Here is a 24,415-nt window from a genome sequence, read left to right as displayed (position 1 = left end):
TTTTTATTTTATTTATTTATGATAGTCATACAGAGGGAGAGAGAGGCAGAGACATAGGCAGAGGGAGAAGCAGGCTCCATGCACCGGGAGCGCGATGTGGGATTTGATCCCGGGTCTGGAGGATCGTGCCCTGGGCCAAAGGCAGGCGCCAAACCGCTGCACCACCCAGGGATCCCTTGGACACTGGAACTTTGATTAGTCTAAGAACAAAACACGAGACTTCAGCGTCCCTCCTGCCAGCGACCAACGCAGAGGGCCAATGAGACCGGACAGGAGTCTGCTGAGGGGTTCCCAGGAAGCGTTCCCTCGCTCATGGGGAGACAGAAGAGTTCCCTCTTTACTTTTACACGGACACTGCCAGGTGCTCTAGCCATCTTGCAATCCTGAGGGGATAACCAGCAGTATGAAAGCTGGCCCTAGCGGGTTTAGAGTCCACTCCAACTTGACCAACTCCAGAACTGCCCTGCTGACCTTCCTGAGATGCTGGACTCCTAGCTGTTTAAGCCAGCTGAGTTAGGAGCTTTGAGTCACAGGTGAAGTCATCCTCACTCAATATGGGTGAATTGGAAGAAATTCATGCATCCTGCAATTTTTATGTAAACTTAGAGCTTACCAGCGTAGACCAGTAAGCAGTGGAAGAGCTCCATCCTCCTGACCTCACCACCTCCCAACACCATGGCACTGGGGAAACAGGTGTGTTACTATACGATTTTAATTTTTTTTAAATTTTTATTTATGACAGTCAGAGAGAGAGAGAGAAAGAGGCAGAGACATAGGCAGAGGGAGAAGCAGGCTCCATGCACCAGGAGCCCAATGTGGGATTCGATCCCGGGTCTCCAGGATCTCGCCCTGGGCCAAAGGCAGGTGCTAAACCGCTGCGCCGCCCAGGGATCCCCACTATACAAATTTTGAGGCAACACACACATTCAGTCTGTAGTGGTCAGGGCTCCCGTTTCTTTTCATCCCTGGAAGCCAGTCCTGTTGGCCTTCCCTGGGTTGTGCAGAGGCAGTGCTATGCAGCTCACCCCTGTATCTCTGCATGCTGAGGCTGGCCCAAAACAGGGAATCAGGAACCATGGGAGGCAGGTGCCAACTGCTAAGGAAAGCATGGCCTGTTTTAGGCACCGATCCCACAGTGTAATCACAAATGTCAGGCTGCTAAGAGAACAGACCTAGGTCTTGTCATTCCCAGGGCGAGGGATGGTGGGGGCAGCATAGAAAGGCGAGACTGCAGGGTTTTTAAAATAACTGCATCCTTTAATGGCAGTAATACAATTATTGGATTAAGAGACCACAGGAGAAAGGGCAGGTGACATTTCTGGAAGACAGATAAGGAGTACAAAAAGGGAGCCGGGACAGTCATGCGATGATCATTGTAAAAATACAGTACGTTATATACATATTTGCACCATCAACTCTCAACTCTGAAGTAGTATTTACACTTTTGTTACAATCCTGGTTAGAGAACATTTTGTTTTTAAAAGCTTAGCCTGATGGCAAATGAAAATTTCGGGGGAATTCATAGTCCCATGAGGTTCTTAGGCTGAATATTCCGACAGGAGGGTTCCAGCTTCTATTTCATCCACAGATTTCGGTTTTAAAAAAAGTATTTAATTTTGCTTTTACAAAAGAAAATTCTGAAAGGAGGGAGAAAAAAAAATCCACAGCCACACTGTGTATTCTTACTTATTTTACAAACACCAAGGGCTACAGCCCTTTGCTTCAAGGCCAACACTGGTGGCTGAAGAAAAATCTCACTAATGATTGTTTAAAAACAACAAAAACAGAAAAGACAAAGACAAACCAAACCTGATCACGGCGCACTGACCCTGTGGGCTGCCTTCTCCCACCCTAGCTTCCAGCCCCAAACTCAATGACTGTTTTTTCTTTTTCTGGGGACAGGGGTTTGGTACAGGAGCCTCACTCACCTCCCACCCCAAGGAGCTGGGAGGGGAAACCCTTTGGCTGGGTCATCAGGTTTCCTCATTATTATTAGCAAGGAAGAGGTGGGGGCCTTACACAAGCCAAGTGTGGTGATGGGATGAGGAGAAAAAGGCAAGAGGCGGCCAGCAGGTGCTAACACACAGACGGGAAGGACCTTCGAGACCCAGGCTGGCCTCCCCAAGGCCACCTCCACAGGGTGGGCCCTCCTCCGGAGCTCTGTGGACAGAGCTGGACCTCAGCCAGGGTCCTGGGGCAGGTAGGGAGAGCCCAGTGCAGACGTCTCTGCTCCCATCCCGGCTCAGCCGGAGGAGGGGAGCAGGATGTAGACTTCTGGTTCCTCACCTTCCACCTGCAAGCAGGGAGTCCCATTGGGCCATTCCTAGAGGGGCCCAGCAGCCCCCTACCCTTTCCTGACTAGCCTCTGCCCTTTCCTCAAGCCCCCCAAATCCACCACTGTGACATGCCTTTGAACCCATGCACCTGTCAGCTGGGAAGAAAACCAAACACACCAAAACCACGGGCCCTAAGTTAGACAAGGTGCAAAGGAGGTTCGAAGTGAGTGGAGAGCAGAAAACACTTTGCCAAGAATCACCCGGGGCTCCCAGCAGCGGGAGCCTGGTGGAGCGGCCACACCGCGGATCCTTGAGCTATCCCCATTAGGGCTGGGGCCAGCACACTGGGTGCTCTGGCTCCTGAGGACCAGGAAAGACCTCAGCCTGGAGGGGAAGAGGGCGTGGCTGCGACGGGACAGGACAGGGGCTAATACTGACAGACAACACACGGTCTGTGGAGGCTGCCTCCTGGAGGCAGCTTTAGGTATGCCACTCCACACCAGCCCTGCCACCTCCAGGTCCATCTCTCACCCTGGAGTCTTCTCATGTGGGCAGAGGGTGTGTGGGTCTGAGGACGAACTCTGGATGGACGGCAGCAGGGAGGCTGTGGGGTGTGAATCCGCATGAGACAGGAGCAGAAGGGGCTTGCTTCTCCTGGACCAGGCAGCTTCCAAGGGCTCTCTGCCTTTCTTTCAAATGGTTTCCTTCCTTCAGTCCCTGAAACAGGTCAGGGCCTGCCAACTGTCTCGGCTTCCTCTCTCCTCACTCATATGGGGTGAGCAGCATTTGGTGCCTTTGGACACCTACTGTTCCCTTTGTCCTCCGGGGGTGGGCGGGGGGCCGAGGATGGGCCAGGCTTTGCCCAGAAAACCCACTGGACCCCCAGCCACCAGACTTGGGCTCCAGCCTTTAGAGAGTCCCTGACAACTGAGCCCGGCCAGAGGGAGTGCCAGCTGGGGCTGAGGCTCAGAGGACTGGCCACTGCTCACGTACACAAGTAGGTTTTCCTGGCGGGGGTCTGGGAGCCCCACAGCACTGACCAGAACTGAGTGAAAATGGTTATATACAATTTATATGCTGTAAAGAAAGTACTATTAAAAAAGAAACATAAAAAGAGAAAGAGAGAGAAAAAGTGAGAGAGATGGAGAGGAAAAAAAAAAAAAACACCCGGAGCCCCCCTCCCCCCAAGTTCCCAACTCTGGTTGCTGCCCTTAAATATTGCCCTGGGAAGGGTGGGGTGCAGGGAGCACTTGACTCCACCTTAACACTACTGGCAAAAGGGGGAGGCAGTGGGGTCAAAGCCTTTAAAAACATCTTTCAGGGACCCCGCGTCCTGCTCACCCTCGCGGGCTGGGCTGTTGCCAGCAAATGGGCTCCCAGAGCCCGTCTTGGGCGTCTGTTTCACAGTCCCAAAGAGGGTAGGCACCGGCAGGTTGTGCACACCAGGCTGGGGTGAGGCACCCTCTGGTGGCGGGGCGCCAGGAGTAGTGGCGGGGGCTGCTGCAGCCTTGGGCCGGGGCCGGTTGTAACTGTTGTATCTGTCTGTGGCTGTGGCTGCACTGCCATCTGCACTGGACTTCCCAGATTCTGGCTGTTCGAGGGCGGACTTACGGATGAAGGGGGGCTCCTTGGCCTTCGTGGCCGAGCTCTTGCCATTGCCCTCGGGGCCCTTGGGCTGGGCACCCGCATCAGCAACCGGCTCCGTAGTAGTTTTGCCACCTGCGTTGGGAGTCCTGGGGTCATAGAGGCTGATGCCGCTCAGCACACTGCTCTGGCTGCTCCCGCTGCCCTGGCCCAGCCCACCGGCAGCCAGCACTCGGGGGTCGTAGGGGGCGGTGGCTGGTGGGGAGGACTCCCCGCTGGGGCTGCCGGCTGGAGACGATGCTTCAGTGGGGCCAGGCTTGGCAGCCCGGGAGGAGGCAGCAGAGTCTGCTGGTTTCTGAAGCCGAGGGTCGGTTGGTGCCTTCCGCACCCGCGGGTCACTGGGCTTGTCGCTGGAGCCAGGGGCTGCTGAGGGGCCCGTGGCATTGACGGTCTTAAGGATGCGAGAGAGGAGCTCAAAGTCAGGCAGGTTAGACCCGGATGTGCCAGGGTCTGTGGAGGTGCCCAGGCGCGGTCGAGTGTTGGGGGGTCCTGTGGCAGTGGCACGGTGCAGCCTGGGATCCAGGGTGGGCATGGACTGCAGGGCTGCAGGGACAGGGGGGACCGCATCCTGCTTGGGGATGGGCAAGGGGATCAGGTCTTCAGGGTTCCAGAGCACAGTGCGGGCGAAGCTTGGCTTGCTCAGGGTCACATCTTTCTTGATGTGGCTAAACTGCTGCAGCTGGGATCTTGGGTCCCGCAGTGGGTGTCCAGGGAGAGGGTCCAGGGGAATGGTCATGGCCTTCTCCCGTAGGACCCGCTCCCCTTCCTCCTCTTCTGCAGGGGGTGGTCCAGCCCCCTTGGAGCCTCCAGGGCCTGCAGGGTTGGAATGAAGGCCGCCTTCGGGTTTTGGGGTGGGCAGGGAGCGAGCCAACCGAGGGTCGGAGGGCCCTGTGTCTCCTGGGCCAGACCCGCTGGAAGCCTCGGCGTGGCGGGTGAGTCTGGGGTCCCGGCTGAGACGAGGGTCAGCCAGCCGGCCTCCTGTGGGGTGTCCTTTCTGGAGGCGGGGATCTCCTAGCCCACTGTTGCTCAGGTCCCCGACAGAAGCCTGGGGTCTGCTAGAGGTCTGCTGTCTCAAGGTCTTCAGGATGGAAGTGACGCTGTTCCCACCCTCATCCTCATCACTAGAGTACCAGTTTCCCGTGTCACCTAAGGAAGAACAGAGGAGGAGGGAGGTGAGTGACCACATGTGGTACCAGCCCTTGTGGACCCCACAGCAGCCCACTGGGTGAACGGCTCCTCTGCCTTACCTCTGACAACCTCAGTTTCCCCTCCCTTGGCAGGCGGCCATGAACAGACACTGAGCTCAGGTGGGCTGAGCCTGGCAGGTCACTATCTAATGTTTCTAGACCTTTCCCCCATGTGCCAGCACTACTCTAAGTGCTTGGTCTTATTAATTCTCACAACCACCCAGGAAGCAGTATTATCAAGCCCTGTTGACAGATGAGAAAGCAGAGGTGTGGACAGTGCCATGAGATCAGGGGCAGAGCAGGGACTGAGCTCCGCATCCTAGCCCAGGGCCCTGCCACCTTGTCCTCACCCTCCACAGACTGAGGTCCCAACACAGCAGGCCCAGCCCTGGGCAGCTGGGCGCAGCTACCACTGACTCTGCTCTCACTTGGGGCTCACAGACACTGGTCCCCAGGCCTCTTGCCATGTTACCATGGGAAGGGCAGTCACCGGCTGATGAGAGGCGGGGCCGGGTGGGCTGACTCAGAAACTGGCCTAAGTCCAACCTTCTGGGCAGGAAAAACCAGAGCCACCAATGGAGGGCGCTGTCCCCTCTTCCCCCTGTCCCCACCTGCTCCTGGGATCCCACAAGGGCCACCTGTGGCCTCAGGCTCCTGGTTCTAGACACCATTTGTCCACCCCATTTCCTCCTGGGCTGGATGCCATCAGGTCACCGAGTGATCTGGCAGCTGGGACTGTGACTGTTACTGGTTGATGTCAGCAACTAGCTGTCATCTGCTGACTTTCTGAGAACATGGTCTAGGGAAAGGGGCTGTGAGCCTCTCCTTTCAGCCTTCTCTCTAAGGGCGCAGAAGGGAAATCCTGTTGGCTGCGGTCTCCCTCCAGGGACCAGCCCACCTCCCTCCTTGATGGGATCAGGGTCTTTCTTGACCCTCAAGACACAGAACAGCAGCCCTGACTTCCAATTTTCTTAGGGACATGCAATGCAGCATCTGCAGCCTGGCTTCACGGCCCTGGGCCAAGGATCCTTCCTGGCCACAGGCTCCTTTCCGACACAAACCCCCACCTAGGCCTTCCCCACCGCTCCACTGCACAGTGGCCCAGGGGGCCCGTGCCTGTCTGGGGAAGCCCCTGCCCCTGGGGAGGACACATGCCTTCCTCATTCTCCCGGTCCTGCTTGCTGCTCTCAGCCAGCCTCCTCGCTCTCTCCTCCTCCTCCTGCTGCTTCTGCTGGATCCTCAGGTACAGGGCCCTCTGGGCTGAGGGCAGGAAGTCGGGGACAGCGGCGCCCGGCTTCGGCCGGCCTGGGGGCCCTCCCTCAGAGAAGCTGTCAGGCTCCAGAGGGGGCTCGGGGAAGAGGTGCTCCCCCGGCTCCCCCGGCAGCTCTTCGTAGCGCCCGTAGTCCTCTGTGGCAGGGAAGAACCAGGGTTCGTGTCGGGAAGGGCCTCGTAGCCAACTCCAGCCCACCTGTGCACCCTTGACCAGAGAACCACCCCCCAATGGTGATGGGTGACAACGTGCAGCCCAACCCTTCCTACCCTCCCGGGACGGTCCCCACAGAAAGCCCAACAGCAGCCAACAAGGGGATCCCCACCCAGGATGCAGCCACTGAAAATGGGGTTCACAGCACAATTTGGTGATGTGGGCAAATGCTGAACACGGGACGGAACGTCATACAGATGTTTATAAAACGCAAAGAAAAGGCTTTGAAGACAGACAGAAAACAGTCCCCGTGGGAACGAGACTGGGCAGACAGGGCTGAAGGGTCTTTCACTTTTGACCCCACATGCTTTTGGATCTCCTCTAATTACTGGCAATGAACATTCACTTTACGGTTTCTTTATAATAGCCAGAACAGAAAAACACTGCATGTCATAGAGAGCTCGTAATACGAGCTCAACCATGGTGAACAAAAACTTATGAACAGGGATGCCGGGGTGGCTCAGCAGTTTAGTCTGCCTTTGCCTCAGGGCATCTGATCCCAGCGTTCCAAGAGCGAATCCCACATCGATCTCCCTGCATGGAGCCTGCTTCTCCCTCTATCTGTGTCTCTGCCCCCCCCCCCCCGTCTCTCATGAATAAATAAATAAAATCTTAAAACAACAACAATAACAACTTATAAACAGAAGGAAATAACCAAAATGTTGCTATGGCCACATGCCAAACCAGGAGGCCCCTGGGTCATTCCTGCTCCTCCCACCTTTGTGGGTTCTGGAACCCCACAAATCCTCCTCAGTATGCTGCTGCAGTTAAGGCCAGGGCCAGTGGGTGCTTCTCCCACCCAGTATCTAGGAAGCACGAGGCTGAAGGCTCTGCCTTCACTCCAGCAAGGCGGGCAGATGCCTGACATCAGCCACCAATCTCCACAAACTCTACCCACATCAGAGCCCGGATGGGGGAACAGGGTGGCTGTACAGGGAGACTATGTGTGTGTGTGTATGCATGTTGAGACATCGTCTGGTCAGCGCTGCCCCATACACATAGGATGTCCTGCGGTGACAAGATGTTCCACAGCTGCACTGTGCAACTTGCCACCACCACCCTCCACGGGGCTACTGAGTGTCTGAATATAGCCAGTGCTACCAAGAAAGTAAAGCTGTAATTTAAGTTAAACTTAGAGACTTAAAATGATTTGTAAATATTTCATCCCCGAAGTGTATAAGGCAAAAAGTGAAATATCTTCTTTTTTTTTGTCATCTTCTAAGCCCCTAAACTTCAGAACATGTGAGCTCAGCGTGGAAGCCTATGCTATGCGGCGCCCTAGTGCGGAGCTGGGCTCACTCAGTGAAAAAGCATCGCAGGCCCCCCTTCATGGAACCTACGGTCAAAGCGAATTTCCCAAGGCTGTAGAGCTGTGAATGTAGTAAAAACCACTGAGCAGTATACTTTAAAAGGGTAGATTTCCTGATATAGGAATTAGAGTGAATTACTCTAGAAACACCTACTGTTAACAGCTTGATGGACTTGCTTTTCCTCCACACCCAGACCTTTTTCCATACATTTACGAAAAAAAGGGAACCACAGCACCGCCCTCACAAAGCCTGCTTTCCTGACCTGAGAACATGTCACTTATCTTTCTAAAGCTCCTGCTCCTTGCCCCCAAATACGTGCTCTCATGGCTTTGAACACTACCTACACCAGATGCCAGAGACTCACACTAACCTCCAGTCTAGCAGTCTTTCTGACACCCCTCAACATTTCCACACAGTTATCAAATGGGCGTCTCTTGCTTAAGGGAGCAGCCAAAGCAGAGATGCTCCCCACCCACCACAATCTGGCTCTCTCCAGTAGGACTTCCCGGCATCGGGGATGGCGTGAGCACCCACCCAGTGACTCTGCCCCACGGCCGGCATCCCCCTCTGCTCCTTCCTGCCCTATAACATGTATACGGGGAGACACACTGACCCCATGGCACTATCTCCACACCATGAAGCCCAGCTTTGCTAATTCGTGCCCCACTGCAGGCGCTTCTGCCCAAGACGACTCCACAGCAGCCCAGAAGCTTTGATGAATCCACTGCAGCCTCAACTACCCATCACCCTCAAATGCGTCTGCCTGTACCCTTTCATTCTTGCAATGAGGCCACCTCACCAGGGCTGTCAGAGTCCCACACAGGGACTTCTCTCTCCTGTCTTACCCTTTCCAAGCTACATGGCTGCCTCTGCTTTTCTCACCCGAGTTGAGTGGCCTGGGATCTCTGCACCTTGGCTTCCTCCCCTTCACGCTCCAACATTCACTTCTCAGAGAGGCCTCTGTTGATTGTCCCCACATGGTACCGACGCTCTTGACCTGCCTCTGCCATAAGCACTGTTTGACTTTCTCGAGAAATGATCGATGCTGAGATGAGCTTCCACGCTTACTTACGCTTTTCCTGTTTCCCTCAACCACAATGTGGCTAAGGCAAGGACCATGGCTGCCCTGTTGGCTCTGACCCTGGGCCTGGCACCAAGCCCGGGAGCTGGCAGTAGCAGACTCACCCTATCCTTCCCAAAGGCCATGGCACAGTCGGCCGACCACCCTGACTGGCAGACATTTAAATTGTTACCAATACACATTCTTGTTTGAATAAGGAAGGAAGGAGAGGAAGGAAGGAAGAAGGTCAGTCATGGGGACAGAACAAGCAGAGGCGCAAGGCTGACACCCTCAACTCCAGGCTGAGAACCATCTGGAAAGAGGCCGCTTTGGAGAGGAAGCCTCCACCTCAGAGCCCACAACCATTCTATATCTGCTCTTCTGACTTCTCATGGTCCCGATTCCAGGCACAGCCAGCAAAATTTGTAAAGCATTAAATAAATTACACTGATAGTATCACAAGACTCCTTTCAACCTCAACGGGTAGCGAATGCCTCATCACTGAAAACGTGCAACCACTCACGGGACAGAGATGGAGTTGGATTCATGCTCTGAAAGACTCGGGCCGAGGAGAAAACCCAAGTCTTCCTGACTATGTTCCCCAGAAACTGCAGTGGCACCCCAGCCCCCACCCAGCTCTGCATACCTGCGTCCCCAATGAGTCCCGGCTCCATCTCCATGCCCTCCTGCTGCTGGTAAAAGTTTTCATAGAAGTTCTGGGATGGTGGGATGGGGGGCATCATTCCAGAATGTGGGGAGTCTCCAGGACCATAGGGCATCATTGGGGGGCCACCAGGTCCCATGGGTGGGCCAGGGTTCATGCCAGGGCCCATCGGCATGTCGGGGTGCATGTCAGGGTGCATGTCGGGGTGCATGTCAGGATGCATGTCAGGATGCATGTCGGGATGCATTGGGCCCCCCATTGGCCCCGGGGGGCCCATGTTGGGCCCAGGGCCCATTGGCCCTGGTGGTCCTCCAGGTCCAGGGAACCTAGGAGGAAGAGAGGGTAACCGTGAGGGAGCTGCAGAGCAAGAGTGGTTAGCCACCCCCCTGAGGAGACATGGAGGTGTCCACGTGGTTGGTCACCAAGGGCTCAGACCAGGCTCACAGTGACAGGTCCCCGGCACAGAGGAGCCTGGCTGAGGCCAGAACTGGCCCACCAGCCTGACTCTGGGGGCCCAAGGCACTCACCTCACGCCCAGCTTCTCTGCCAGCTGGCCTGTGGGCCGTACTACGATCTCAAACAAGGAGGGGATCTTCTTGTTGTACATGTCCTGCTGCTGCTGCAGCTGCTGCGGGGACAGTGGCTCATGCACTGGCATAGGCATCTGGGGGGGCCCAGGGGGTGGGGGCGGAGGTGGGGGTGGGGGTGGGGGTCCGCCCTGCATGGGCCTGCCATTGGGAGAGGTCGGAGCCGGGGGGCCAGGGGGCCGAGGAGGGGTGGGCAGGAGGCCCACACCCGGGGGTGGTTTGGGCAGGGGGTTGATGCCCTGCTTCTTCAGTTCCTCCACTTCTTTCTCATCCTCTGCGCCCGCTTCCGCGTCGTCAGCCAACATCTGTAGGTGAGAACAAAGGGAGAGATAGGACCAGGAGGGGGCAAGGAATGCGCCTTCCAGGTGGGGAGCCAAATTTTCTGAGGAAAACCCAAAAACACAAAGACCTGCAGCCCTCCCCAACATAAAGCCAAGGAGCACAAAGCCTCTTCAGCACAAAAATCATCATCCCCCACCACTGTCACATTGGCTCTGTGACCAGCTGGCAGGGGGAGCCAGTCCTGTTTGCAGCAAAACATACAAAACCTAAAAGGTACTGGTTTTCCTCCTTTGGAATTGCATAATTCAACAGCATTAAGCAGTCATGAGGTTGTACAACTACCACCTCTACCTGGTTCCAGAACTTTCTTTTCCCATCACCCCAAAAGAAGGCCCCACACCTATTAGTAGTCATTCCCCTTCCCCCTCCTCCAGGCCCTGGCAATCACTACTCTGCTTGCCACTCTACAATCTGCTTATTCCAGACAGGTCGTATAAACAGAATCATACACTGTGTGGTCTTCTGTGATTGGCTTCTTTCACGTGGCATGCTTGCCAGGTTTATCCGTGCTGTAGCGAGTTACCTACTTGATGGCTAATAAGCCAGTGTCCTCTTTGGATTTTAAGGGGTTTCTCACTATACTCTTATAGTCAGACTCCAAATCCTTACCATGATCCACAGAGCCTGACCGCAGGGCTAGGTGTCTGGAGAGGACAGTGCCACACCTCTGTGGCTTCACTTCCTTCATGCAGCTCCAATATTGGGGTCTCTAACTCTAGATCACCTTAGAGTGACTGTCCTGGTCTTCTATGTTCACTGCTGGGATTCTATCAGCACCCTTCAAAGTAGTGCACCAGCTCTGTAGGATTTTATGCGTAGCTGTGTTCCAGTTTACTCCTGGCTCACACAACAGCTGTCAACTGTACAAGGGCAGGACTATTTTGTGCCTGGGGCCTAGCACAGAGCACGAGACAGGGTAGATGGAACTCCTGGAGCAGAATGTCTCACCAATCACGATCCAATGCAGAGAAAACACAGCAGTTTTGACTGCTTTTCTTAGGACTGCTTGCAACCTTGGTCTGTGGCTGGTGTCTGGGAAGCTGGATTTCAGGGCAGGAAGTCCCCCCAAGTATTCCCTGACTAGTAACAGGTGCTGTCTCTCAACTGTTTATACAATGTGCTTTCTGAAACACAGAAACACACCCTGGGCACTGACCAAACCTCCATCACGCATCTGCATTCAAGAACATTCCACAAGTGCTGCCATAACCTGAGGAGTTAAGCACGGCCCTCATGACTGCATGCAGCAAGGACTCTATTAAGATGGTGCCTGGTTTCTCCAGCCTTTCCCCACTGTGGCTGTATACTTGGTCCTGGGAGCCCCCCTCATTAAGTCATCGAACCTGTGCTTGGGTCATCTTAGGGACCTCAGCACAGATGCCTTAGTGCACCCTAACATGGGGCTCAGAGATGTTCCGCCTCCAGCACCTCACCCTCAGCATAACCCAAGACAACCAGCCCTGCTCCTCCACCCAGGGCGGGTGGGAGTGTGGGTGGTGGGAGCAGGGCCTTCAGGTGGGTGTCAGGTCCTTCTCGGCTTTTCTCTCTCCTTGCTGTCAGAATAGTCTACACACAGGGACAGCAGGGCCCAGGAGGAATCTGGCTCCAAGGGAGCCAGAATACTTAAGACAATCGATCAATAGAAAACATGTGTCTCTTAGAGCCCTACTGCCCCAAGGTGTGATCTGAGTGTGAACCAGCAATGCAGAGGGACCTACTGAACTGGAACCACACTTTTAACACCTGCCTAGGGTAACTCAGGACACACTGCCCAGAACCAGCAGTGTCTTTCAGCACTGCTCTCAGTGGTGAGCCAGGCAGGGGTAGACTCCATGTGCTTCACTGCCTCCACACACTGCTCACTTCCTGCCCAGTGAGCGGGCCCCTTGGCCTCTTCTGGCTCAACTATGTGTGTGCAGCTGCTGCAGATGCTTAGCACATGCCTCTCTTACTCTTTACTTCCTGTCACTCACCCTAGGGGCTGGCAAGGTGTCACCTCCTCTCACCAAGCCTCTGAATGTCAACCTGTCAGGGAGCCTCTGGGCTCCCTATACGTTCCCTCCAGTGCCTCGATCCTAGTGCTCTATCAGGATCTGCCCGATGACTGACTTCATCTTGTTACTGCATCCCCACAACCCGGGACAGTGCCCAGCAGAAGTTAGGCACTGTAGCACATGCACTGGATCAATAAGCAAGGAAAACACATGTATCTCCCCTCCTGCCTTCCCCAGACTCCTGAGAACAGTGGTTGCTTAACATCAGGACAGCAGAGGATGGAAAAGGTGAGAGGGTGGGGGGCACCTGGGGGGCACAAAGAATCAAGGCTTTGGCTAGCCTGGCTAGGCTATTTGGTGTTCCCCTGAGGGTCTCCCCTGCACAGCACCCTGCCTCCGCCTCCCCGAAGCCCCGTCCACTGTCATACCTTCAGTTACTGCCCTGCCCGCTCTGAGCAGAGGCTCCCAGACCCATCTATGTACAGAGCTGCAGGTATGAGTTTGACCCCATCACACTTCATTCCACCTGGCTTCTCCTCCTCCACCAGGAGATGACCCACAAGCTAGGTTCTTGTGAATGATGGACCCTCTATTTCCTAAACCTCAAACCAGGATCAGGGTCCCACTCCCACAGTTCCCAAGCTACTGCCTGGACCTCCCACCTGAGTGGCTTACCTCTGCCCTCCACACCCTCACCCTCTGTCTTGGACCCCTTATAGCCTCTGGCTGGGACTCTGCACCCCAGCCTCCCACCTAGTCTCTAGTTTCCCTCTCCCTCCCACCATTCTCTGCACGCTGAGAGAGCAAACATCAATCAAAAAGATGGCCACACCTCTGCACCACTAGATCCTTCTGTCAATGGCAACTTGATGCCCTCAGGTAGAAGGCAAAACCTAACAAGGTTATACCTCATTAAACAGGAACAACGTTGGCCACAACCTCCTCCCCTGCTGTGGAGGGGGCGGCAGGCTCTGGCCACTGAAAGGGCCACGCTCCCTTCGCCTCCCAAGCTCACAGCCAGAATGCCCCACTCAATCCCTCCTTGCAATGCTGCCTTTTCTACCCTAGGGTGGCTCTTTCTTCAGGTGGCCTCCTGACACCTGCTTCTGATAGCCTTCAGAGACCAGGTTTGCCTGCCGTAAACAGGATGCTTTTCTCAGTACCACCTAACAGATGGAAATACCTGGCCAACATCTCTTTCTCCATTAGACTCAAAAGCTCTGGATGGTAAGGATACTATGACTTCTTTGCTACTGTTTGCCCCCCCAGCACAGCGCTCAGCACACACTGGGCACTTAATTCACGATTAACAGAAAGAACTGGAGCTCTCACCCAGTGGTTAAGCAGTGCTGCTGCTCCCCAGTGAGTGGGCCTCCCCTCAAGCTCTTAAGAGCCCACACACAGGACTTCAGCTTCTCAGCAACTGGGGCTTCATCTCCCACCCCCTTGCAGCAAGATTCTCACATCCTACTGTCCAGCTGGAGGACACTCCCCAGTCCAGGATTTCACTTCCTTGCCCCTCCCTCAGACCCCAAACTCAGGACCCACCCAGACCAGAATCCTGTACTCCTCTCTCTTTCCCTTACTATCTCCTACCCTGGGCCACCTGTGTTGCTGCAAAAGCAGAGGCTGACTCGCATTTGAGGCCAAGGCAGTGACATGTAAAACACATTAAAACCATGCCCCCAGGGGCAGCCCCAGTGGCTCAGCAGTTTAACATGCCTTCAGCCCAGGGCCTGATCCTGGAGACAAGGGATCGAGTCCCACATTGGGCTCCCTGCATGGAGCCTGCTTCTCCCTTTGCCTGTGTCTCTGCCTTTCTTTCTCATGAATAAATAAATAAAATCTTAAAAAAAAAAACCACAGGGGATCCCTGGGTGGCGCAGCGGTTTGGCGCCTGCCTTTGGCCCAGGGCCGATCCTGGAGACCCGGGATCGAGTCCCACGTCGGGCTCCCGGTGCATAGAGCCTGCTTCTCCCTCTGCCTGTGTCTCTGCCTCTCTCTCTCTCTCTGTGTGACTATCATAAATAATAAATAAAAATTAAAAAAAAAAAAACACAAAAAAACTATGCCCCCCTAACCTGCCAAATAAAGTAAAATAAAACAACATTTCCACCAGAAAAGCTAAACCCAAACTGCAGCCCTTGCTCAGAGACACTGAGGGGCATGCCTATTTGAGACTTCCTGTGCATTCCTTCCCAGGCCTCTGGACCCATAAAGACAAGCGCTCCCAAGATCCTCATATCAGAGGACATAGCCAGGGCCCTCCTTTAACAGGATGGATCTTGACTGATGCCAAAAAGTTCCCAAAAGTCAAACCTCTCAGCGGAAAAGGACAGTCATGCCTGCAGACACGCAAAAGCACGTGAGCCAAGATTCATCAGGCCAAAGAAATCTGCTTGTATCAGTTGGCTTTTATCCTAAGTTTCTGCCCTAAACTGGAAACAATCCAAATCTTCAGTTGGTAACTAGACAAACAGACCATCCATACAACAGAGCACTTAATACTCAGCAACAAACAGCCATGAATTATTCTCAAAATGTGAATTCCAAAAGCATTACGGTAAGTGGAAAAAAATCAGATTCAGATTACGCACACACACACAGGTGTGTTTAAAAGCTATATACTGGGGATCCCTGGGTGGCGCAGCGGTTTGGCGCCTGCCTTCGGCCCAGGGAGCGATCCTGGAGACCCGGGATCGCATCCCACGTCGGGCTCCCGGTGCATGGAGCCTGCTTCTCCCTCTGCCTATGTCTCTGCCTCTCTCTCTCTCTCTGTGTGATTATCATAAATAAATAACAAAACAAAACAAAACAAAAGCTATATACTGTATAAACCTACTCACAGAACATTTTTTTTTTTTAAAGATTTTATTCATTCATGAGACACACAGAGAGAGAGAGAGAGAGAGAGAGAGAGAGAGAAAGAGGCAGAGACACAGGCAGAGGGAGAAGCAGGCTCCATGCAGGGAGCCTGACGTGGGACTCAATCCGGGGTCTCCAGGATCACGCCCTGGGCTGAAGGCGGCGCTAAACCGCTGAGCCACCCAGGCCGCCCAGAACATTCTAAAATATGCAAACTATAGGGACAAAAACTGGGTGGTTGCCAGAGCTGGAGAATGGGGAGGCAATGACGGTATAAGAGCACAGTTTTGGGGGTGATAGAGGAGTGAATTTCCTCTATCTGGATGTAGGAGTGGCTATGTCACTGTGTTTGCCACAACTCACGGAACTTCACACTAAACAGGAAGAATTTTGCTGGATCCAAACCACACCTTGACAAAATTGACTATAAAAAAGTGAATTGTAAAAAAGAATTTAAGGGTAAAGAACCAAGGGTGCCTAGGTGGCTCAGTTGGTTAAGCTTCTGCCTTTGGCTCAGGTCATTATCTCAGGGTCCTGGGATCAAGCCCCACATTGGGCTCCCTGCTCAGTGGGGACTCTGCTTCTCCCTCTCCCTTTGCCCCTCGCCCTGCTTTCGTTCTGTGTCAAATAAATAAAATCTAAATAAATAAAGAGTGAACCAAAATGTGTGCAACTTACTATCAAATGGTTCAAGGAAAAAAGAAATGCCCACAGACATATAAAATAAAATGGGAGTGAGTGACAAGGCAAATGGGGCAAAATATTGCTAACATATGAATCTGTTTGTTTTGTCTTGTTTTATTTTATTTTTTTTAAGTTTTGTCTTGTTTAAAAGATTTTATTTATTTATTCATGAGAGACACAGAGAGAGGCATAATCTGATCCTGTGTCTCTGCCTCTCTCTCTCTGTGACTATCATAAATTAAAAAAACAAACAACAAAAAAACAAAAAACAAAAACAAACAAACAAACAAAAAAAAACATTTGTAACTGGAAGGTGAAATGTGCCATCTTGTTTTGCTTTGGGTTTTTACAAGAGCGTCTAGAGCTGGGCTGCCCAAGGTGGTGGTCAATAGCCACGTGTGGCTACTGAGGCTCAAAATGTAGGTCCAAACTGACATGGGCTCTAAGTAGAAAATAAGCACCAGATTCCAAAGACACGGTAGTGCTAACAACAACAATAAAAACGTCTTATTAAATTCTTGTTACTTGCTGAAATAATACTTTGAACACAGACATACTAGATTAAATAAGATATGTTAACCTTAATTTCATCGGTTGGTTTCTTTCTTTCTCTTTCTTTCTTTCTTTCTTCCTTTCTTTCTTTCTCTCTCTCTCTCTCTCTTTCTGATTTTATTTATTTATTCAAGAGAGACAGAGAAAGGCAGAGACATAGGCAGAGGGAGAAGCAAGCTCCCTGCAGGGAGCCCAATGTGGGACTCGATCCTGGGATTCCAGGATCACACCCTGAGCTGAAGGCAGACGCTCAACCGCTGAGCCACTGGGTGTCCCTCATCGGTTTCTTTCTACTTTTACATAGCTACTAAAAAAATTTTAATTACATACATGGCTTGGCTGTGTTCCTACTTGAAAAGCAATGGTTTAGAGCACCAAGTCTGAACTTCCAGCAGGGGGCAGGCCTCAGCCAGCTACTGTTCAACTCTCCATGTGAGAAAGGAAACAAATACTTTCCCCACTCCTTACCCTGTCAGGTCATCCCAGACTCTAGAAATCTATCAGTTATAAAACCCTATTCCTAAGGTGCTAAGTTCCCCAGAGGGCCTGGTATGAGGAGAATTTTTCCCACTGCCCTACCCCTGAGCAGGAGGTGTTCTCTTGCTCTGCTTGTGCAGGGCTTCCCCTTGACTCCTTGGGCAGCCCCAGCACCAAACAGGGCAGTCACTGATGGACTCGTGAAACTCCCTCACATACTACTTATACAATCAGTCCTTTGCATTCTCAAAAAACCAGCCAATTCCTTCAAACCTTCTGTGCACCAGAAAGTAGAAAGCCTTCATCTGAAAGGACCCGACTAGTGTTCTCTCTCACAGTTCCCTTGCATGTGTTAGGAAACCAAGGACAGGAACCTGAGGCCCCCAGAGTCCTCACAACTCCTCATGGAGAACAGATACCAGGATGAGTTTTGAACATCACCTGACTGGGGGAAAAGGCCTCACAATGTACCAGAGAGGTCGCTCCCTCCCGAAAACCTCCAATTACTCTGTCTCCTGTGTAATATAATCCCTAAGTCTTGGGAGGAAATGTCTGACATTTCCATCAAACTACAACCCATCCAAATCTCTTTTCTCCTCCTTGCTATCATGGGCTCTCTCAAAGATAGCTAACAACACAAAATATCTCTACAGACGACATTCCTTTTACTTAAGCAGTCCCCCAGTGAACATGCCCTGGCCCTAGACAAGATACAGGCATGAGGACCTCAATTCTCCCCCCAGAAAAAAATGCAGCCCCACTCCATCCCTAAAATGGCCCAGCTCCTGATCAAAGCAGGTGGGAATTCTGGTCCCCCACAGAAGCCAGGGGACGGGAGGCTGTGCCAGGTCAATGGAAGGTGTGCCCCTGGCTCCCCTGGAGGCAGCTATAGTCCCAAATTCCCCACAAATATTACCTTATCCAAGAGCTCTCTTGTCTCCTCAGTCAGGGGGTCATGGGAGAACATGCAGTCATCACCATTAATGCAGTTCCCGGTTGTATGGTACAATTTACATGGAAAATCACGTTCAGGGCAGGTTAAGGAAAAGCATCAGCCCTCCTGGAACCCACCAGAGGGCAGAATCCAACCCCTTGCGTTTTGGAGATGAAGAAACAGAGGCCCAGGGAGGTGTTAACTGACTCGCTCGCTGTTGGCAGCAGACCCACAGATGAGACCCCGGTTCCTGAGACTCCTGCTCTGGAGGGCTTCCCGCCCCACTACACCGGCTTTGGGGCCTTTGTCTCTGGATCCCCACTCAACAGGAATAATAAAGGTTAATGATTTGCCCAAGGTCACACAGCCCACTGGAAAAATCTCAGGAAGGTTAACAGACAAGGGTATGGCCAGTCTCGAGATTATGTATAAAGAAACCAGAGCACATGTGCATCCGCTCCCCCATCTGCAGGACACCACTCCGCCACAAGACGGTTCAATGAGACCAAGACACACTGAACGCATGTCACAGCGCTGGCCCAGAGAACAAAGAAGTGTGTGCAGTGCAGGTCGGCTGCTATGGGCAGTGAGGAAGGAAGAAGTGGTGAGCATTTCATCCCATCAGAGTGAGCACCAAAGGATATCGTGCATGTAGGGGCAGTTCTCGGCTCTGGCACAGAACCCAGTGATGTAAAACTTGCACAGTTCTCGCTTCTTTGGTAGCTCGATGTCGTGGCTAAAATTGCAGTGGTCTCCCTGGAAGGAAAGCAAGGAAAGGGTAAGGTGGGTGGGGGGGTGGGAGGGAACGGGAAGTCCTGTCGAAGCCCATCTGAAAGGGGAGGTACTACTCTGTCACCGCTGGAGTGCAGAGGGACCACAGTGATGAGTCCCCCACAGGAAAAGGTGGGGCTCACCGACATGGTTTCCCAGGAACCTGCAAGTTCTGACAAGACCTGTGCCCTCTTCTCTTGGGCCCTGCCTCCCTTTCCCTGTCCCCATTCCACCAGGCTCCACTCCACTGCCCCTCACCCTCAATGCTCCTTTATCACTCTCTCCCTCTCCCTCTTCTTACCTGCATGCTGTTTTTCAAGACTGGCTGCATGGAGGCCAGTATCCAGCCCCATGCTTCTTCCTTCCTAACCTAACCTCCGTTTTGTTTGGGAAGAATGTGCCCCCAGCTGAAAAAGTACATTCCCCAGCCTCTCTGGAAGTCCTGGTCAATGAAATGTAGGCCAAAGTCCCCAGGGAGGACAATGCTGACTCAAAACAAACACCCCTTCACCCATCTTTCCTCTTAGCCCGTAGACGGGAGGATACCCAGAGGCTCAGCGGCCACTATGGAACCATGAGGACAAAAGCCACATGCTCAAAGATGGTGGACATTCCTGAAGTGGAAGGAGTCTCCCCAGAGTACCAGTGACCAGGGTACCAACCTCCTTCAGAGGGACGACGTCTGAACATTTACACTATTGGAGCTCAATTTTAACATCATCCACAGTCAGACACACTCAGAACACACACCCGAGTGAACAAAATAGAGAAACCGTTCGGGATAGCTATCTCCCCTTACTCTCATGAATGGCTACTTATCTTTCTACGGATTTATTATAAGCTTCTGAAAACATAAGTTGAGATTGTATAAGGAATATTTTACACACACACACACACACACACACATATATTGGTCTGAAATATTTATTTTTCTCTAAAGCCTATACTGGGGTACAATATTCCCTGAGCACATGTGCACCAGTATCTGTCCACTGCCATCGTATTTGAATAAGAAGGTGGCTGGCTGAACTCATACAGGGTTATGCCCTCAGAACTCTATGGTCATTAGCTTATCTTCTGGTACTGAATGCTGCTGTGCAATTCAAGGCTGGCCTGATTCACTCCACCTCCTCCTCTATCTGGAAATCTTAATAATTCCCTCTCCGACATCATTAAAGATCAATAACTCAACCAGGACATATTACATCTTTATATCGGTATCAATCTTAATACGTTTGAGGCCATTTGGACTGGCTGAAAATTCTGGCCCCCAAACCAAGAAAAACAAAACACCAAAAAACAAGCCACAAATGTGTTATCACACTCTGGCTCCTCAGTCTCTCTGAGAAGACAAGAGAACAGAGTCTTCCCAAGCATTTCTTGGTAGTCAGTCAATCCCACCCTTACCAGGCCATGGCCCCCAATTAGCATAGCCTGTAGAACGTTCCCAGAAGCCTGAGCATCCTCTGGGAGGTTGCTGCCCTGCTCCCACGCCCAGGTACTTTAACTGGCCCCTTACCCACGTACACCGCCCCTCCACGAAGTATTTGCAGATGACTTTGCCTTTCTTGTCAGACTGCTGGTGGGGCTTGTCATGGTCACTCCTCCGGTAGCTCCCACCACCATCCTATTAGGAACACAGTGTGTGAGCATAAAGGGCAAGGAGAAGGAGGGGTTGGGGAGGGGGTGATGGAGACTGGCAGACAGGTTCTGAGGGACTGTAACAGAAGGTGGCCACTGAGGATGAACATTCCCTCGACAGAAGAATCTTCACGTAGCAAGAGTAGTGGCCAGCACGTTACCACCAGCACCAAGGCCACGTGGGGTCTTAGCCCCATGGTATGGAGTGCTGGCGCTCACACAGGAAAAGCTCTGGCACATGGAGTTGCTGGCAACTGAAGAGTACCACATAACCATACAGAACACATTCTCCTCCTAAAGGCAATATGCGCGTCTTCTGTCAAACTCTCCAGGCTACCTGGATGAGTCACCTGGAACCTTCCCCACCTCATAGACTCAGGTGCTATAGAGATGTGGTTTCAAAAACAGAGGGTCTCACCAGCAGCCCAGCCCCCCACCCCCAGAGATGTTTAGTGCTCAACGGCCCCACAGAGAACAGCTAATGAAAGCTGGACAGCATTGGCTAGAGGCCAACTCATTTGAGAAAAAAAAATCCAGGAAGGAGGCCTTGGCCAAACCTATCAAATCCAAATGAAGAGTCAACTCACGCCCATGTCCTCGTCATAGAAGTCTTCATCATCGTTCATTCCGCCCTTGTTCATCCCTCCTCGGCTGCCACCTCGACCACGACCCCGGCCCATCCCTTTCCCTCGACCTCGGGAACCCCGACCACGGCCTCGACTTAACCCTGCAGAGAAATGGCATTCACCTGCTGTTTCTCCCCAGGATCCAAACCCAGCAGCTGCCCAAAGGAGCCCCACCGACCCGTCACCTCCAGGGCCCTCTGCCCACCTCGTCCTCGGCCATCCTTGGACCGGCGGTACTGGTTCAGCTCCTTGGAGTATTCGTCATAATCCTCATCTCCCATTGGTTCCTCACTTTCTCCATACTGGGATTCCAGAAAAGAGGAGAAAAGGCGAGTGTCACGTGGGGAACGATGAACACTGTCCCTAACTGTACTTTCTGCCCCTGTCTTTTTGTTTATGCAGGTCAACATGAGACTCAGAAGGGCCAGTGAACAACTCAGGGTGACCTGCCTGTGCCCTCTCTTCACAGACCACAGCCAAAACTGGGAGGGGGAGGGGGAGGTGGGGGGTGGTTCTAATCCTCTCCCTCAAGCTCTTCACTCCTACAACTCCCAATTCCGGGGGCAAATCCAACAGGGAGCCTCCTACACAATGGACAGCTGTGTGGTTGTAACAAAGAGCAGACTCACTGCATACTGGCATAGAAAGGTCTTGGGCGGGGACAGAGCAATCAATGTGGAAGCTGTGTGTGTGTGCAGGGGGGCATGAATAAATAAGCACCTGACTGTAAAGACCTAAAACTTCTTTTTTAGGATTTTATTTATTTGAGAGAGAAGAGAGGGATAAATAGGCTCCCCCGCTGAGCAGGGAGACCAAAATAGGGCTTGGTCCCAGGATCTCAAGACCATGACTTGAGTTGAAGGCAGATGCTTAACCAACTGAGCCACCCAGGTGCCCCTAGGCCTAAAACTTTTTCTAGGAGACACTCAGGAAACTTGTCTTTGGAGATGGGAATGAAGTTGCTGGGGGTAGAAGGGGAGGGAGATGTTTTCACAGCTTTGGCACTTTTTCAATTTTGAACTGCATGAAGGTTTCCTCTATTTCAAAATAAGAAATGAATGTTGAGACACAGCCCTGCTGTCCAACACCCTCCCTTCCACTGTGGTCTGTATAGGCAGCTCCCAAAAAGTGCCCATCAACCTCCCATGTTCCCTGCCGCCACTCCTCCGGGGCTGGAGAAGAGCTTACTTCCATTTCTTCCTCATAGAAGTCTTCTTCATCCTCGGGGTGGTCTCCCACGGAGCCTCTGCCCCTTCCGCGGCTGCCTCTGCCCATGCCTCGGCCTCGAGACCCTCCACGACTGCCTCGACCCCGGTAGCCTCTGCCACGGCCTCGGCTGCCTGCAGGGTAATTCAGACGGTAAGTGCCCCGAGTGGGAGATCTCATCAGCAAGAGAGACGTGAGCCCATTTTCTGTCCCTGATGTCAGTCATGTCCTCTTCCTCCTCCTCAAGCCTTCTTAGCAGCTCCAGGTAGCTTGTCCCATCGCCCCTACATGCCCTCGCTAGTGGTCCTCAGGGGATCCCTGGATGGCGCAGCGGTTTGGTGCCTGCCTTTGGCCCAGGGCGCGATCCTGGAGACCCGGGATCGAGTCCCACGTCGGGCTCCCGGTGCATGGAGCCCGCTTCTCCCTCTGCCTGTGTCTCTGCCTGTGTCTCTGCCTCTCTCTCTCTGTGTGACTATCATAAATAAATTAAAAAAAAAAAAAAAAAAAAACTAGTGGTCCTCAGGCCTCAGCATTCTGGATGCTCACTGGCTATACTGCCACAGGGGCACCTGGCCACTGTAGGTGCACTCAAATGTCCAATACAGGGACTACTAGCCACACATGGCTATGGAGTCCCCGGAACATGACCAGACTAAGAGATGCTGGAGGATGAACCACCACTGGATTTACAGGACTCAGATTAAAAAAAAAAGTTAGAGAATATAAAACACTACATTTGTCTGTCTGGATAATGTGTTAAAATTAAGATTCTGAATGTGTTAGATACATAAAATATACTGTTAAAATTAATGTTTCCTTTTACTCATTAAAAAAAAATTATTTATTTATTCATGAGAGAGACAGAGAGAGAGAGGCAGAGACATAGACAGAGGGAGGAGCAGGCTCCATGCAGGTAGCCCGATGTGGGATTTGATCCCAGGATCTCGGGATCACAACCTGAGTCAAAGACAGAAGATGCTCAACCACTGAGCCATCCAGGCATCCCCCCTTTTGCTTTTTTAACATGACTACTAGAAAATTCTAAATTATGCGGTGACTTGTATTAAATTTCTATTGGTCTCGTGGTCTAGAATTTCCCCCAAAGAGCACGGCTCATCCAAGGAGGTGTCCAAGAACAAATTCCGAAGAAAGACTAAATGAAAGGCCACTCAAACAATAAGCTGTGCCTTTGGCAAGGCCAAGAACCGCTGAGCTAGAAGATCCCCAGAGCCCTACCCCCTTGTAAGTTGCAAAACTTTGCGGGCAGGAGATGGTTCTAAGAGGCCAGGTCTCTGGTGCTCCACCCTCCCCCACCATCCTCCTAACTGCCACAGGTTTAGGGTTCAGAGGTGTGGCAGTCCCACCTTGTCAGGTGATGGGAGCTGGGAGGATGGGGGGAGGGAGCTGGGGCAGCCAGCTGTCAGTGACCCTGGCCTAGATCAGATGGAAGCTGTCCCTTCTCTCTTGTCTGCAGCTGACCAGGAAGTGAATGAAGAAAACAGCCTTGGGCCACGTGGGCTTCTCCCCTGCACCTCCCAACCAGCCTGGCTCCATCCCCAGCTCAGCCTGAGCACTGAGGCTCTTCCAAGATGGCTCACTCCACCGCCCCTGGAGTCCCTTGCCCTGTAGGTACAGCTCCAGCCCTTCTCCTCCTCCTGGAGCTCCAAAATGAACGACTCCCATAACTCCCAATTCTTCCACACTCGAGGCTCCGCAGCCCCAACCCACAGGTTGGTCCCACTCCACAGTATCGCCCCAGCCCCTGGTCTGCCCCCATGACCCCACACCCTGCAGGGGCAGCAGGGCCTCACCTCGGCCCCGGCTGCTGCCCTCCTTGGCACGCCGGTACTGGTTCAGCTCTTTGGTGAAGTCGTCATAGTCCTCCTTGCCCATGTCCTCCTCCTCATCACCCTCATACTCGCCGTACTGCTCATTCTCATAGTCTTCGTACATGCCATAGCCTTTGCTGTCCATCTTGGAATAGGCCTTCTTGGGCAGAGATGTGGTATGCGAAGGGGCATACTGCTGGTGGGACTGACAGGGAGAGGGGGGTGAGCCGGCCCCAGGGCCCTGAGTCCGGATCACCAAGGGCCCCACTGCTCCTGAAACTGA

General features: G+C 52.8%; 1 protein-coding gene across 8 annotated transcripts in view; it reads right to left on the bottom strand.

The window, feature by feature from the left end:
• Positions 1-1,236: 1,236 nt before the first annotated feature.
• The window catches only part of ZC3H4 (zinc finger CCCH-type containing 4), a 46,647-nt gene continuing 23,468 nt past the window's right edge, over positions 1,237-24,415 (bottom strand). For all 8 annotated transcript variants that reach the window (XM_072773817.1, XM_072773825.1, XM_072773839.1 and 5 more), the window contains 11 exons: positions 24,115-24,337; positions 22,286-22,437; positions 21,303-21,399; positions 21,059-21,198; positions 20,350-20,457; positions 18,704-18,815; positions 18,042-18,151; positions 10,152-10,516; positions 9,607-9,950; positions 6,263-6,514; positions 1,237-5,066 (listed from right to left, as the gene is read on the bottom strand). In XM_072773817.1, coding sequence (XP_072629918.1) covers positions 3,544-5,066; positions 6,263-6,514; positions 9,607-9,950; positions 10,152-10,516; positions 18,042-18,151; positions 18,704-18,815; positions 20,350-20,457; positions 21,059-21,198; positions 21,303-21,399; positions 22,286-22,437; positions 24,115-24,337 — 3,426 coding nt within the window. In that variant the 3' untranslated portion in view covers positions 1,237-3,543. The remainder of the gene's footprint in view (positions 5,067-6,262; positions 6,515-9,606; positions 9,951-10,151; positions 10,517-18,041; positions 18,152-18,703; positions 18,816-20,349; positions 20,458-21,058; positions 21,199-21,302; positions 21,400-22,285; positions 22,438-24,114; positions 24,338-24,415) is intronic.

The sequence above is a fragment of the Canis lupus genome, chromosome 1 (assembly GCF_048164855.1).
Source record: "Canis lupus baileyi chromosome 1, mCanLup2.hap1, whole genome shotgun sequence".
NCBI classification, from domain to species: Eukaryota; Metazoa; Chordata; class Mammalia; order Carnivora; family Canidae; genus Canis; species Canis lupus.
This window is presented reverse-complemented; position numbering and strand designations above follow the sequence as displayed.